The sequence below is a fragment of the Lepeophtheirus salmonis genome, chromosome 14 (genome assembly GCF_016086655.4).
Source record: "Lepeophtheirus salmonis chromosome 14, UVic_Lsal_1.4, whole genome shotgun sequence".
NCBI lineage: Eukaryota > Metazoa > Arthropoda > Copepoda > Siphonostomatoida > Caligidae > Lepeophtheirus > Lepeophtheirus salmonis.
Genome location: NC_052144.2, coordinates 18,905,120 through 18,922,450, shown reverse-complemented (window position 1 = coordinate 18,922,450; position 17,331 = coordinate 18,905,120). Strand labels below are relative to the sequence as shown.

Here is a 17,331-nt window from a genome sequence, read left to right as displayed (position 1 = left end):
ATATACATCTCCTAGCGATGCTTTCATCTCGGTAACCCGTCCAAATAGTAATCGGCGTTTTTTCCTGCAAAATAACTGTTGACAAGGCACTTTTTGTTTTTTGCTCAATTACTCAGAGTTGGATATATTTAGACACGCCAAATTTTAACAGAACAAGCCTTCATATGCCTGCTTTTGTTTGAGTCTATTTAAAGGCTACGCCTTGAAAAACAAATATTTAATGGCACCTCAATAATCGATTGTGTCCATTTTCACAAAAAAACTCACATGAACTCACTGTTACGTAACAGCTGTGCGTTCAAAATGACTGAAACTTTGATGAGTAACCGTCAACAGATGTTAAATAGATGTGAATAGCTTTTATTTACGAGTGATGCCATCTTTACGTTGAGGTTTGAAACTTTTCAGAGCACCCTCATAGGAATGATAATTGTTCACACTATAATAACAGCTCAATGGGTTTTATAAGTATAAATAAGTTTGAAAAATCTCCATTCAATCTGTTTGTGATTATTCGATTTACATCAGTTCAGGGTTCCAAATTTATAAAAATTAAAATCCTTACCCTATACCTATAGGAATTATAGGGAATTTCTAAATTACAACATATTTTTTTGTTCCTTAAGTTATTAAATAATCAACTCTAAAAAAATCCCTTCTAAAGTCCTGCTGATTGCTAGATTATCATACAAAAAAAAAGATGATTTATAAAAAAATTAATCAACCTTAGAAGGTATACTTTGAAACTAATATATATATATATATATATAAGTTTCAAAGTGTATTTATTCAGCACAAATTATATTCTTTTACTCTTTACAAATGCAAATAATAAAATAAAGTGGTATATTTATTCTAGATTTAAAAAAATAAAGTATTTAATAAGATATTTAACAACTTCAGGGGGAAAAAAATAGAATTTTTTTTTTTGTCTTCTAGTTTAAAATTACTCTAGCATTGTTTCTAGTAGGATACAAACCTTCTAGTTGAAATGTCTTTAACTTGTAAAAAGCCCACAATCTTCCTTTTTGCAAAACATTTTATCAATTTTGAAAATATATTGATTATAGTACCTTTAATCCCGATTGTAGAATATTTTTTGAATTTCAGCAACATCAAGCTCAATAATACAACCACATGACATTTAGCAAAAGAAAAATAATTATAACAATTTGTATGTCCACTATTCACTTTTTTATATTCAAAAGGTGACTTAAGCCTACAAAAAAGGTAAAAATACAAATACGAAATTCTCGAAAAAATGACTTGATACGAAAAAACGAATTCTTTGATTATCCAGTAGAATTGGAGAGACCGCTCTTTTGTGTAACTCCCTTCAAATAGAACGTAATAAACTCCTGCTAATATAACTGCAATTTCTTCATTACTATTTGATACATTCATCTTTAGTACGGCTTCATTTGAATTTATAAAATCCTTTTCCGTCAAAATTAATCGTGTCATCATGCTATAATTTTTCTTTCCCATCATTTATACTATCTATGTTTTCAGCTGAATCTATGCTCTGAATTAGAGCCTTATGCAATACTGAGCCACTCTCCACTAAATTATGTGCTTCGCCATACAATGCTATAAACTTTTCTTTAAATTTCAACTTAATAAGACAACCCTGACAAGGAAAATCTGTAGAATAGTATCAGGGTTAGACATAATTTCAACAATATAATTTCCATCTCTCCAAACGTCATTATAATCCTTGTATTTTCTCTTAAGAACTTCATTGGTAAGATTCTTTCGTGGGAAAAGATCAACAGCTTATCAGAACTCTATAAACCACTCCAAGCTCCTCAATTCATTGACTCTATTGAAAATTTTCCCCATTGTAATCAAGACTCTCTTCTTATTACTGTGACTGATTTTTATCAGTGTTTATGAACATAAAAGGGTTTAGATATTCTAGTCTTCCTCTTAGATCAATAGCATATTCTTAGTAAAGTCCAGCTTTGTAGGGTCAAAAATTAGGATGTGCACCTGCTAATTCATGTTTTTTGAAACCATAAAGCATTTTCATGTCGTAAACATCAATATATTTTCCTACTTTATTTTTTATGAATACGACGAATATTTCCCATTTAAACCCTCCTCAGTGGTTTATCAGGCAGACGTCCTCTCATTACCAAAAATCATGCACACCTAGTAAATCAATGGAAGGATATTATTTATTTACGTCTTAATGACGGAATCAATAACGCCATCTATCACTAACGTATCTGTCCTTAATCTTCCGTGACGAAAAAACCACTCCATTGATGTTGTTCTCAGGTCCCAAAAAGACTCCAAATGAAAACGTTTATATGCTTAAAAGCACATTCGGATGTTAAAAATAATATGTAAAAACACTCCAATATATGTAAAATTATATTTTCACTTTCCACGAGAAAAGGACATCCTTTGTACAAGGATATACATCTATCCACATTTATCGTGTATCTACAAGTATAAGTGTGAGTATAGTGTTGTGTCAGTCCTTATTTAGGAGTGAAGACTGCAGTACCGTCAAGTTCAGTCTTGGCCCAGTCCAAATCAGTCATGCATATTAGTTCTAAAACTTATAAAGTTGGCTCCTTGATGACATCCCTCAACTTTTTTAAATATATAAATCATTTCTAGTACGGACAGTCCCATGGATCGGTCCCAAGGACTGATAGGACCTGTTCTAAGAATGGGATAAATTGAAAAATTATAGTAATTATAAAACATATATTAACTCTGGTCAGTTGATTAAAGATAGCCTTCGTGAGACAATACATAATAAATTGATTATACAAGAACGATAGAGAGAATTAAATGCCTCTTTCTCACTATATGTAGAAAGAAATATAAGTTGAAATCAACAGATGACAAAGAAATATGTATGGCTTATTAGTTTTGATTTTTTAAAGATACCAATGGTTTTTTTATTTTATTTTCATAAAAAGAAAAAGAGGAATAGTCAAATATAAAAATCCAGCTACATTAAATTGAACTTCAAAAAATATCACTTTATATATTATAAATAAGAGTCTATACTTTATTTTTTTCACTGCTTAGTGAATAATTTAGCTTTTAATGTGATAATGAGTCAAGTTTTTAACTCATTTTTAGCCGTAATTCTAATCATTGGAGTAATAACAAAAAAGTTAGGATCTGTCATTGTGCACTAAATTATGAAAAGAGACCATTGTCCCTAGGAATGGGCATTTTGAGAAGCGCGAAGAGAAGGGTGGAGTAAGACTAATAATACTAGGACCTTTGTTAATATCAGCTGACTGTTTTATTAGTTTGGTAGGAGAAAATGTATTATTACTATAGTTAGAAGAATCTTTAACAATTAAAATGGCATTAGTGCAAGGAAAATTTTGTAAAACATTATTATGCTTTTTAAAAAAAAATTACTAATCTTAAAACTAATATTTTTTTTCTACGTTTAGCCCATATAATTTTTTTATATATTTGTTCCTATCATGTGTTTTTCTTCTTATATTTTAGGTAATCAGCAATGTGTGAATCATGGGTGTATCAAAAAATCTTCATGTCACAAGGCATTTTCATAGAAACGAAGAGTCACAAATATATAAAAATCACTCAAGGATCCTTTTTTAGCCTTATGTTCTTATTTTTTGAACTTTTTTTGTATTTGAATGGATCTTTATATTTTTATTTACGAAATTTAAAAAAAAATATTTTCATTCAATTAAACGAAGGTTTAGTAAAAATGGCAATTAACTTTATTAATAAGTAAGAGATGTGGTTATATTTTTGTACCTTTAATCAAATCCTACTTATGAAATGGTGTTACAATAAATTGTTCATGTATTTTATAAAAGATGATATTTTTAACGAAAAAGCAAAATTTATCCTCCTCAGTATTTTTTCCCTGAAATGCAATGGTCATTTTTGAAATAAGTTTTAATTGCTGATGTATATGTCATTTTCAATTAGACTTTATTAAGAGTCTAATAAACTTTTCTAAAAATGAGTTGGAATAAATTTGAGTAATTTTGCCATATTCTTTTTTAAAAAAAAAAGTATTTAAGTATTAGAAACATGTTAGTCTTATTAGTAAAAGTCCCACAGCTTCATTTAAGAGCAGTTTGAATACATAATCAGCTATTAATAGCCCATGGTACAATTTATTTATTTACAACATAAAAATTCCTCAAAAATATTCTATTATTTTTGGTCTATTGAATATTAAAAATAAAGACTAATTGAACTTTTTTATCTTGATCATCAACTATTAAACCTTTCTCTGTAATGAGTTAACGATTAATTATGGTTTTTTCACTTTATTGTTTTGATTTTTTGTCATTATTTGAGTGATCACTGGACTTATTTTGTCTGATTATTATGACTGCAAAGCCTTGAATCATCCTTGAAAATGCCTTGTCTTATTTTTCTGGGTCATCTTTGATCTTTAAACATACTTAGAATACGGATTGTAAAATATGTCATATATGTAAGGAGTCCAAAGGAGGTTTCAAGTCATGCGTAAAGGCAAAGCAATGTTGCAACTATGGGAGCTGTAAAAATGAAAAGTATATTTGTGACAATGGAGCATGTATTGAGTAAGTAATATTTTTCCTTTAATAATGTTTTTATGTATATTGTATACACTATGATGTTATTAAGATCATTAGAAAAAAATTAATAAGAAAATTTATTTAAAATTGGACAAATAATGTTATACTTTTTTTTTGGTTTATACCGTTTACTATTTAATTACAACTTGAAATATGCTAATTTTATATTTGAATTCGAATTGTGTGCAAAATACATTTAAATTCCAATACTTAAAACTATGTCAATGTCAATATTTTTAAACCGACTTAGTCACCAAATTTGAGCCATCTCAATACATTTTCAAGGAAAAATAAACAACACAAATATAGTTTACCGCTTATTTTTTTTTTTTAAATATGTAAATATTATAAAATTTAAGACTATATAATATTTAGTGTTTTAAATACCATATTGTCCAATCAGGTGAAGCACATATTGAAAGGAAAGATGACTGCATAATGCATTGTCTATTTAGACAGACACTTTTTTTTTTTTTATACAAAAATTTAGTTTTTCCATATTTCAATCATTTTCTTCATAAATATGAACTGAAAATGATTTAGAAGTTTCCCTACGATTAGCAATTTAACAAAAATAAATTACAATACAATTTCAATTTATAACTGTGTTGCATACTGATTGTAGAAAGATTATGTACGCTCTTCGTCAGTCTCTAACAGACGCATCAATCATTAGAACACATGTTTTCTTGCCGGTTTACTCTCGATGAACATATCTTTAACCACCTAATATACATTTTTTAAGTCGCTTTTAGGCGTTAAAGGATTAAAATCAATTAGACCCATTTACCCAAGATTTATCATTTATTTTACATCAACAAATAGTTTCAGCAAAATCCCGGGTTTATATATTATTAAAAACTTGAATAAATATTGAAAATTTGCTTGAGATAAAGTTTTTAAAGATTTATGCAGCGCAAATGATGTGCTATGTGCATCAGCATACAAATTAAACCCTCTAAAACAGTGGTTCTTAACCTGGGTTTGATCGAACACTAGGGGTTCGGTGATTCAGTTTCTAGGGTTGTCGACGGAGGTCGAACACATATGATTAGTGATGACACGCTCTACTTGACCAATTAAGAAGGGTTTGGCAAATATTCATATGAAACTAGTGGAGTACCACCAACAAAATTAAGAACCAGTGCTCTAAAACATATCTAACAAACCTAAAAAGGAATATTTAATTATAACTTCCTTTTTAACATTGGAAACATGAACTTATTTTGGATCTTTCATAAATGTTTTTGATAAACTAGTTTTATTTATTTATTTTAAATATAAAATATACTAGCAAGGATTTATCCAGGGTTTCTCAGGCGAAGGAGGGAGCGAGAAATCGCATTGACAATGGCCAATGCAATTTTCTTAATGCTTAGAGACCTTGAATGTAAGTGAGCTTTAACGCATTATAATATAGCGCCTGTATGTTATATGAAATGTATTATTATGATTTTTTTAAAAATTGTATTGTAAACTTCCAATAAAATATGCATAAAAAAAAACTTGTCTAGATGAGAAGTCCATATTTTATTATTGTCAAATCATAATTCTATGAAAAATGCAAAAAAACAAACTATTCTGCACTTATTATGAAAAAAAAAAAAAAATAGTAAACAAGATTTATTCGCATTCTATAGAGACATATAAATCTACCAAGTCTTTTTTTTGTACTTAAAAAAAAAGGTTATAGACAATAATGTTATCGGTAAATTAGCCCTCGATAACTTGTTGATTATTGCAAATAGCGCAAAAACTGTGTTACAAAATGTTCCGGAAATTGAGGATGTTAGAGTGTACTGTTAAGTATAATAATTTTATTTCCAAAATACTTTATTTTATGGTATTTTTTCTTAAAAATTGAAAATTGACGTTTGATGAAAAAAAGAGACAAAAAATTAAAAAAGATTTTAGACAATAACAAATATTTCAATTAAATATAAATTTTGATGTGTCAAACTTATATACTAACGAATTTCCAGACAAATTTCTACAAACCTTATTTATCTATGAATCCAATGTTCCATTAACTAATTTCTTTTTTTTGCCCCTAACTTTTTGATTTTGAATGAATTTAGGAAAAGTATTTTTTTCAAATAGTTGTATAAAGAGACGCCAGTCACTTTTTTTTTTACTTATAACTTAATCCTCTATCTAGTCTTCTTGAGCTCCCCCTCCCAAATAAAGCTGTTCTAGCCTGACCAAGTTCAAAAGATAATAAAAAGATTCAGCCTCCTATGGCTAACTGTGTAGACACTTATAACAGACACACACATTCTAGGACAATTTTCTGAGAAATTGGAAGCGGTGGCCAATACTCCGGGACAGCTATAGTACTGGTAAACTGAACAAGACTAAAACATGCATGGTGTTGTAAAATCCAAGGAATACACAATACACGGAACATTCAGTCTTATTTTTTCCCCTTTAATTGGTTAAAATATGGGCGATTTTTTAGATTAAAAAAGATTTTTCTACTTGGTAATCTGAAATGGATTTTATTATTTTCCAAAGCTGTTGTCAATGTTATATAATTATTGAAGAGAAAATATCTAAATATAAAGTGTCTGTGATCATGAAAGTGAGGGTTTTCTCAGCAGTTATAAGAGTAAGTCCTCAGACTAGAATTAGGAATTGACATCAAAGTAATTTCAAGCTATATGCCCATTCTATATACCGAGTGGAAGTTTTATTGCAGCTAATCTAATAAAATGTTAATTTTCTGTTTCTATATTTTTAAATACCGGATGTACTATTATATAATACTATTTAGTATCCATCATTGAGAATAATTATTTAAGGAAAAAGAACAATAAATTAAAAGAATTGCGTAATGAAAATCTTTAAGAATTAAATTATTGTTCGCTTGATCTATTTCTTTTATGTAAATAATAATTAAAAATAAAGTTATTTTAATTTCTTAAAATATTAATTCAACTGTAATTCAATTTTCCCCTTCAGCTCATGAATATTCTACTAATAGAAAAAAAAATCCAATGTTTTTATAGAGTATTTTTTGAATAATCCTACAAAAATATTTTTCGGTGTATGGTTGAGCAGACAAATTTGAAAAAAGCTTTGGAGTTTTAAAATTAACAATTTTCGGAAATTTTGTTTTTTTTTCGATAGTTATCGTCCAAGCACAAGTAAATACTAATAAACTTTATTTTACACTTTTTTACATAAGTAAATTAACTTAAAAAAATCAAACGTATTTTTCACTGCACACCTTTTCTATCTTTATTGATTTTCTTAGACAGTATTATGTGTGGTCTTTTCTTAATGTTGTAATAAAAAGTTAAAAAATATTACAATATGGAATTTTATCCATTATTAACTACCGAGTGATAAATTGAAATCTGCACACTAACTAATTCAATAATTAATTAAGATTAAGTGATTGAAAGTAATTCATATTTGATATACTAAAGCATTAACAATTAGTTACAAAACAAAACAAACCTTAGTTCTCTAGCATACATATAAGTCTGGAAAATGATACTTCAACGTGATCGACGAATTTCCATTCGCACAATGCAAGCAGTTGGGCGTCCCCAGGACCACTGTCTACGCTGTTAGCAAGTCCAAAACGTTGGAGAGGTAGAATGGCTCCATCAAAAAGGCCAAACTTTAAAGAAAGAGTTAAAGAAAACAGCCCTGGCCAATACCCCTAAGTCCATGAGGGTTTCACTCCAGACTGCTCAGAGAACCAACAAAAAGTGGGCAGAAAGAGCCTTGAGAGGTTGGAGAGGCCACTTGTAACACCAGCAACGAAAAAATCCATAACTTCCGTTGTAAGACTCTTTTGAGTTCTTAAGAACTCATTTATTACACTTTTGACCCCCCTACAACCTCTGATGCCAACCCCTCACCCCTCGACTACACCTTTTGGGTGTAGTCGAGGGGAAGGCCTGCAGTATCCTTTATCCAAACAGTGAGTCTCTCCATTCCTCCAGGACTGGAACTCCATGGCAAATGACTACATCACCTGCGGATGCCAGGTCTCCGCCACTGCTGACTACTGGAAGCCATAATTGCCGCTAGGAGCCCCTACATTGATGATTAACCCTTTCGTATTGACGGGACACTGGTATCCCATATTTAAATTCATTTGTCATTGCATTATTTTTCATGATATTTAAGATATTTTAACATTATTAGAAAGAGTATAAGTAGATCTCTAAAATTTATAAATACATTTTATCATGTATTTATTGGTCTTTATTTTCGTTTTACAAAAGTCTTCAAACTATGACATTTTTTGGAAATCTGTAAAATAACATTCTACCTATCATATACAAATCATGTATGGACAGTTTAATTTTTTTATCGTTTTTTTTTCTTCAATATTTGTCTAGTATAAGGAGTAATTGTTGAAAATTTTGCCATCTTTTGATGAAAAATACAAATATTATAGCTGTTTAAAATTGTTGGGGCACTGGTGCTTCGTTATGTTTCACATGTAAATACCGGGCCGTGCAGAATTATTTAACGATTTTTGTTCAGAACATATCGTAGACAATAATGACATTTCGAATGACTTGAGAAACAATTATTCATATATTTTTAGAATAATAAAATAGTTTGTGATCAAATTTAATCAATGTAGCCACCATTTGACTCAATGGCACTGGTGAGGCGACGTCTGAAGCTGCCACAGACTTGCTGGATGTAATCGGCGTCCATGGAGGCCCAGGCCTTGTTGACAGCAGACTTTAAGGCATTTATGTTCTTGTGTTGTTTTTTGCAGGCCTTGGTCTCCACGTGCGCCTAGATAGATAAGTCTAGTGGGTTCATATCTGGGCTCTGAGGGGGCCAGTAGTCCTTGGGCCAAAAGTTCATGTTGTCCTTGAGCCACTCCTGAGCTTTCTTGGAAGCATGGGCGGGTGCTCCATCTTGTTGAAAACCCCAAGGAGAGTTGCCGACTATGGATTTGATCCACGGAAGGACCTTGGCTTCATGGCTTTCCCGTTGGAGGCCACGAGAGCCAACATCATCACCGAAGAAGGCTGCTTTGTTGTTGTTAGCGGTGCTTATGTTGCACATCTCCAAAGCTCACAAAACGGTCATTTGGCCTGTTGAAAATAGGATCGACCGTAAAAGTTTTCTCATCTGAAAAAATGATGATGCGTCCAGATGAGCTCTTGATATCATTCAAGATTTTCTTGACACGCTCAAGTCTGACTTTTTGCTGACGTTCAGTTAGCAGAGGGCGTTCAGTACGCCTCAGGGACTTTCCTCCAGCCCTTTTCAATGCCCTTGAAACAGTTGATCTCGACGTTTCCATCTTTCTGGACGTGTCGGCAATGGACCTGTGGGGAGTCATCATGAACACTGCCTTTACTTGCCTTGTTGAGACAGTGGGCTTCCTGCCAGCCCCAGGGGAATGCTTGAGATCACCCCCACCCTTCAAGCGCTTGGAAACGTTGTAAATTGTCTTCAACGAGACCCCAACCTGTTCCTTAATGTTGTTATGAGGCACTCCCGCTCGGAGGAGGGCTGCAATTTCGATTCACTTTGTTTCCTGATTGGACATGGTCTCACGTCTGGAAGTTGTTACACTCTCACAGGAAGGATTTTTGTTTATTTTAACAGTAACAATAAGAAACAATCAGATTGGTTGCCACCAAACCTCTTAAAAAGTACATTTACATCATCGCTAAATAATTTTGCACGGCCCGGTATTAATATTCAATTTTCAATAATCAATTTTCCATGGTAGAATTATTACTTGTTTGAATGAGATATAAAAATTATATCTAAATAATTAATAAATGTTAAGAATTCAACTGCAAAGCATACCTTTAGTATTTAGTTTATACATAATAAAGAATTACCATTCACACCCAGAGGGACACCAGTGTCCCTCTGGGTGTGAGTGGTAATACAAGACTAATTAAAAATTAATTCTAATTAGTTTTAATATTATGCAAGATATCAATAATTGACTAAAATTATCTTTGATTTTCTTTTCAACTCACTGTGGGTCAGAAAGGGTTAAGTGAGCTCAGACACAGTTCTATTAATAGTATTAATTTTGTTAAAATTCTATTGTTAATTAATAAATTAAGTCTTGTTGAAGTTTGAAATTCAAAGTGTTAAGATTTTAAAGGAACAATCCATACATTAAGAGGTCAAGTTGTTGAAGGATGTAAAATAAAAATATTAAATTGACTGTGTCTTATTGTATCTGGATTCGGCACCAGCCAAATTATATAAAGATTAGGCTTTTGATAACTCAATATACACACAAAAAAAAAAAAATATTATTTTCACTCTATTTCATATGTATCTTACTAAATATTTAAAACACAGTGTGTAAATATTATTTCTTTTAGATCTCAAATCTGCTCAAGTACATCAGCTTGTCCATCTTGTTACATTTGTCACCATGATGAACAAGGAATTGGGCGATGTGTTAAGGCAAACAAATGCTGCAGTGATGACCATGGATGCTCTTCTTATGCACGCTGTCATGGTGGAGCCTGTGTTGTAGAGGCTGGATTCAACTCTCGAACCCTAAATGTAAGGAAATTATTGTAATACATATAATGATATAAGTGTATTTTTGAGCCTTTGTTATTTTAAGTTAGTCATAATATTTGAGACTACAAGTGCAGTCTACAGTAATCATGTAAAATGTGTAATTTCATTATGATCTAAGGTATTTCATTCATTTTAAGTAATTTTATCACTTTTGATGGAGTTTGCAACAAATTTGATCCGTTTAAAAACATATACTCGTGGCCTTAGAGAATAAATATATTTTTTTCACGGCGTGTTGTTCCTGTCCTTATTGATTCGGTCAAGTACTGTACATTCTCAGGACAGTTGCTCCTTAAGACTGGTCCTTAACTGTAGGTCCTTTGATTTTTTTTCAGAAAAACAAATGGTTTATTAAGCCAAATAAGATATATAAAGTATGAATTAAGATTATTGCATACATTTTGCAAAAAATACTATTTTTTTCATTATAATACAGACATATTGTATATGGACTTAGTTATATAATTTATTATTTTATATAACTGAATAATTAAAAATAGGGGAAAACACCCTTATTGACGTCACGAGGGATCAATTTAACCTTCTTTAAGGGCCAACAAGGGGGAATAGACTAGATGGGACAAGACTGGACTGAACCGCGGTCCTGGATCCTAAATAAGGACCGACACGACATTATTATGAGGAGCATAATGGGCCTTCTTTCTTTCTCCAAGAGATGGGTAGTAAAAGGTACATATCTACATTCAGGTCTTTCTGATTCGTCATGCTCTGAGCCTATATGGTAGAGTTGTATAGCTGCATTCCGGACCTTAAGAGGTGTATTCATTTTTTGACGGTGTGTACCTATATTGAATCCGACAGATACCCCCATCTATTTCCTCCAGTATGCATCCTTGCTAGAACACATCCCTCTAGTGTGTAATGTATCTTATATACAGTTAAAGTTGTACACTTTTCAAAATGTCAACGTATTTGCAGTCATAATTTATCGAGTGGGGATCTTAAACTTCCAGTAACACGACTAAATTACGAAAAACGTTATTTTATGGAATCAGTGTACGACAACTCAAAACTACTTGTAAAAAATATTTCGCTATATTTTTATTCAATAGTTCCTCCTTCACAAGCAATAACAGACTCGACACGCCGGCGAACAGATTGACTGCTTTTGACTATGAAGGTTGTGTCTCTGATATACCACGCTGTTATCATTGCATGTCAATGCGAATCTAAATTTGGATGAGAGGTGCATCCGACATTTTTCTCCAAGACACTCCCAAACTGCAAAGTCCAGGAGCAGAGGTCAGGGCTGGACGATGATCACATGGAGGCCGTTCAAAAGTCAGCCATATTGTTGCGGTAGACGTTTACGTTTTTCTGGGCTGTATGGGACAGTTGGACTTCTTGATGTGCTGGACAGTCCGGATGAAGGTGTAAACAGTCTTTGCAGACTTCCCTACTCTTATACGGTTGGAAAAGGTCGAACACATGTTGATTTTTTAGCTGTTGCTATGACATTTTTTTTTAATTTAGAGACATTGGATAAGAACATTACTTGTTTATTTTTGTATCAGCAGTTCTTTGGTGACATAATGAATCCATGTAGATAAAAATATTGGTAATTAATTGCTGAAGCAAGTTTTGATTCTACACTCTGTACCCTTTTTTTTAATTTCCTTTAAAAGGATTTTTTTCGAAATCCCCTTATTTGATACAACAGGTAGTAATAGAATCAAACACTTGAGAGCAAAATTTTATGAAATATAAATTAATAATCAGTACACGTTTTTCCTTTTTGGGATGTTGATCGCTATTTGTATGTTTTGGAATGTTCTATCAGCTTCAAACATAACATCCATATGCCCTGTACCGTACTTTCTTCCAAATCAACTTAAAATTCCATATTCATACTACTGGAGGAATTTTAAAATAATTGTTTTCTTTAGGTTTATTTAATCGATTTAAGAAGAAAAAAAATTGAATGGAACATTTCTCTTTAAATCTCATTATTTAATTAGATGTTTGTTATACAACCCGTATGAACTATTTTTTATTGAAGTATACATATATTATATAAATAGTATCGACTCATTGCCAATTGGGTATAAATTATTGTTCTTAATTATCTACAAGAGTTGGCACACTTTGCAATTAAATATATATATACACTCCTATCAAATAAAAAAAAGATATATAAATAAATTCAAATATTTATGTATTAAATATTAATTTTATGTTTGGTCATATAAATATATATTTGTATATTTATATGTTAGCAAATTTATGTAAAATGTCCAAGTACGAGACTGTTTATATTATTTTTTTAGTTTTTTTATTATTAAAATAGAAAATCATGGTTGTTTAGCGCGAAATAGAAAAATATTTAATTTACATTTTTCTATTTCAATGGTTATTTTTGAAAGTGTCTTGTCCAAGTATGATTTTTGTTACTGGGTCAAATAATATACATACCTTTTCATTGTAACTCTTATTTTCTCTATTTATAATATTTGATATGACGACAAATTTTACATCCAAAGACCATTCCATTTTCTCATTATTTAATTCCCTTTCAACGAATTTCACTTTTATTTTAAAAGCTTTTGTCTAAAGAGGATACTTGGCGCAAAAAGAAGGTTATAAACAATCATTTTAAAACAAGGCACGATGCATTAGATTATGTTCGATCACGACTATTTGTGAATAAGAAAACCAATCACTGATTAATCGAGCAATTTTTTTTTTCCTAGGAATTTATGCATAAAAACACAATAATGATAAGCAAACATTAGCCTAAGAATTATTTGCAGGAGTCCGCTGGGGGTGGTCTGAAGGAGGTGTAGCTTCTCTAAATTAAGGAATTTTTGCTTCTTACTAAAAAAAAATCACAGTTATTTACAAAAAAAATTAAAAAAATTCATTGCTATTCTCAAAAAATTAATTTTTTAGCTTCAAAAATTTATATCTGTTAACTTAAATTTTTTTTAAATAATTTTTAAAATTAAATTTTCATTATAAAAAATGTTTTTTATAAATATGCCGACAATTAGACTTGAGGATTTCCTATATGTTATCCATTCGACTGTTTGCCTTTTTGAACGTGGTACATCTTTCACATCCAAATTACAACAACGGAAATTACAGCTACTGTTTCAGTAATATATGATCATACACACTATTCACATTTTTAGCCGCCAGACTTGCCTTTTCACCTTTATCGAAGAGAAATTGTAAAATATGTCTTAATATTACTTTAATTCGCGCTAAAACAATACTGAGTCTAAAAATCACAAAATTGTTTTTGTAAGAAATCTTATCTTTCTAATGCCATCTAATGAAATCCAATCACACTTATACAATGCAAGATACACATTTATAAAGACATTGATAGGGAAAATAATGATTTTATTTTATTGGATCTATTATTTGTAAGCTTTTGTGCCAAAAAATTATCAAATTGCTTAAATCAAGTATTCAAAAACTGATGTATCAAATGTTATATGTATGAAGTCATAGTGTTACGGATGAAAGAGGAAATGAAACTTTCAAAAGTAATGCCTTGTTTTCTAATTGATTAAAAATGGTTGTTTATTTTTATTTTATGTAAGAAGAAAAATTTAATGAGTCCGCTCTTTGCCATTGCAATATTCTACAAATCATTGGCTCATAATCCTTTGTACCATTTAATAAAGAACATTGAATGTGTCATCATATTGTATTTTATTTTTCTTCAATAGATAAAATTTTAGTTTCAAAGTACATAGGAGAAAAAGACATAGTTGATATTTTCTATTCTATATAGAGCAATTCTATTTATAGAATCAATTTGTTTGAATCCACAAAGAAAGTTGTCATTTAAAACATTTGTATTGATAGGTTTTTTTTTACATATTTTGTAACTATGTATATATATTTAAATAACTCAACCGTAAGGAAAAACTTTCAAATTTGATTAAATGAGAATAAAAAGTTGATTGAATTCAATGGTCCATGAAAGTGAAAAATAAATTCCGGAATGAATTTTTATTTATTAAAAAAATGTCTTAATAAATACAATATCATTGTACAATATATCTCTGTGTACATTATTTGTAAGTAATGATTAATGAATAATGTTAAAGATTTGACAAATGAGACAATTGCAATCAGGCGTTAATGCATAGGCTTGTATTACGTATATACATTAGACTGTACTGTAATGACAAAAGGTGGGAATTTGGTATGGCCGGATATTTTTATCTTATTTGAACTAAAATACTCATACCATGAGGCAAGTTATAAAAAGGATTGCTAAAATATTGTTGCATAATATATATTTCACCTACAATACTTAAAAAAATAAAAGTATTTTAATTGGATTCAAATCGATAATTTTAAAGAAAAATATCAAAATTTAATTTTTGTAGACATTTTACAGATTTTCAAATCAAAAGGCGTCCATGAATGACCAATTTTTTATCTTAATATATTTAATGGTTATTTTCTTGTTTAGAGGAATAAAATGCAAAATAAAAATATCCAATGATACCAAATTCCAAATTTTAGGCATTACGGTACACTTTAATGTATATATTTAATGCTAAAGAAAGAGTTCTTCTTAAATATGTGTGTAAACTCAATCATCTCAATTGTTACATAGAGTATTATTTACGTATGTGATATGTCGACGTTTATGGCACGTTTTTAAGTGTTTGAAAGACATCCTCAAACTACAATTAAATATACATGAATTCTAAAAATAAAATGCATCATCCCCTTAGCAAAAAACTAAAGTGTTTTGCACGTTTAAAAGTTAAATAGTTATACAATTTGAAAAAGTAGAGATTTAAATCATTAAAGTAAATGAATATTAGTGATGTGTTTCCCAGAATAGGCTTTGTTCTTGAGACTCTGTTGTAAAGGATTTTTTGACTCAATTCTGTAAAAAAAATCGACGACGTTGTTAAGGCAAAGTAAAAAAAAAAAAAGAATAAAAATTACTTTATTATTTTTAATTTTTTTCTCTGTTCAGGAACCCTCCAGAATCTTATTTTGGTATTGAGTACAATTATTTAGAATACGACATATTTGCACAATGGCCTCCCCGAAACATATACCATTCTTATGCATTTATGCCTAATAGTCTGTTTCAACTCATTATATGTGTTTTGAACGTTCATTTAGAGAGCTTAAATTTAATCCTGCTTATCCCAGAATATCCCTACTCTCGATTATTAAAAATTCAACGTTTGTAAAGGATGATGTAATAGGATAATCACAATACAACTTAGTTCCTTTTTTTCACTTTGGAGGAAAGTTTGAGAGATACGATGAATATTGTTATGTGTGTGGTAGTCTGTTATTTAGAAAAAGATGAGTGTCATGGATTACTCTACCTCTGGATGAACTTCATATTTGCAAACTGATACAACCTTTATTTGTAGAAAGACATAGTCAAACAAAATACAACTTTCACAATAGTAACACTAAATTTGTATGATGTTGATCATAATTGAAAGTAATTTTTTTAACTTTGACTTCACTTGACTTTGAAACGAAATATTTAAGGACAGAACATATTTACTGAATAAGTAATACAGATTGGCCCTATGAAACCCTGTATTACATATCCTTCCATTTTGTAAGCAAAAGTTAATATAATTAGGGCATTAAATCAAAATTTGGAAAGATTAATCAAAAAGGTATGTATGTTCTGTACAAGTTGCAATTCCTTCATCTCAAAATGTATTATTTAATTACAAAATGGGTCATTCTAATGACCAACTATTGTGCCGTGATGAGGTGAATTGCTGCAACATATATTAGCGGAATCCAATTCATCAGACCAAGAGTGAGAGAAAGGCGTGTGGGAGATTTAGTATATATAACCATTTATTTACATGATCATAATATCTGGCTGCGACTCGCCTATCAGGATATTTATAGATAGAAATTAGTGAGGAAAATCCTGTGTGCAATGAGTACGCTAAAAAAACGATAATTAATATGGTAACCCTGATAATTTGGTAAATGTTTTAAAGGAGAGAAAAAACTGTGTTTTTTAAATTATGCATTTAATATATTTCTATATATTCATCATCGCTATGTATTATGAATAAGTTATCAGGCCGTAGAGAAAAGCGTCGTTTTCATCATTTTTCAGTCAAAAAATAGAAATATATCGAGTTCAAAACAAGGAGTAGAATCAATAAAAACATTATATAATCATACAAAATACTTTTACATAGTTTTTAATCATCCT

General features: G+C 30.3%; 1 protein-coding gene across 4 annotated transcripts in view; it reads left to right on the top strand.

Moving 5' to 3' along the window:
• The window catches only part of LOC121129336 (uncharacterized), a 227,360-nt gene that overhangs the window by 139,103 nt on the left and 70,926 nt on the right, over positions 1 to 17,331 (top strand). For all 4 annotated transcript variants that reach the window (XM_040725045.2, XM_040725047.2, XM_040725048.2 and 1 more), the window contains 3 exons: positions 3,490 to 3,542; positions 4,432 to 4,568; positions 10,922 to 11,108. In XM_040725045.2, coding sequence (XP_040580979.1) covers positions 3,490 to 3,542; positions 4,432 to 4,568; positions 10,922 to 11,108 — 377 coding nt within the window. The remainder of the gene's footprint in view (positions 1 to 3,489; positions 3,543 to 4,431; positions 4,569 to 10,921; positions 11,109 to 17,331) is intronic.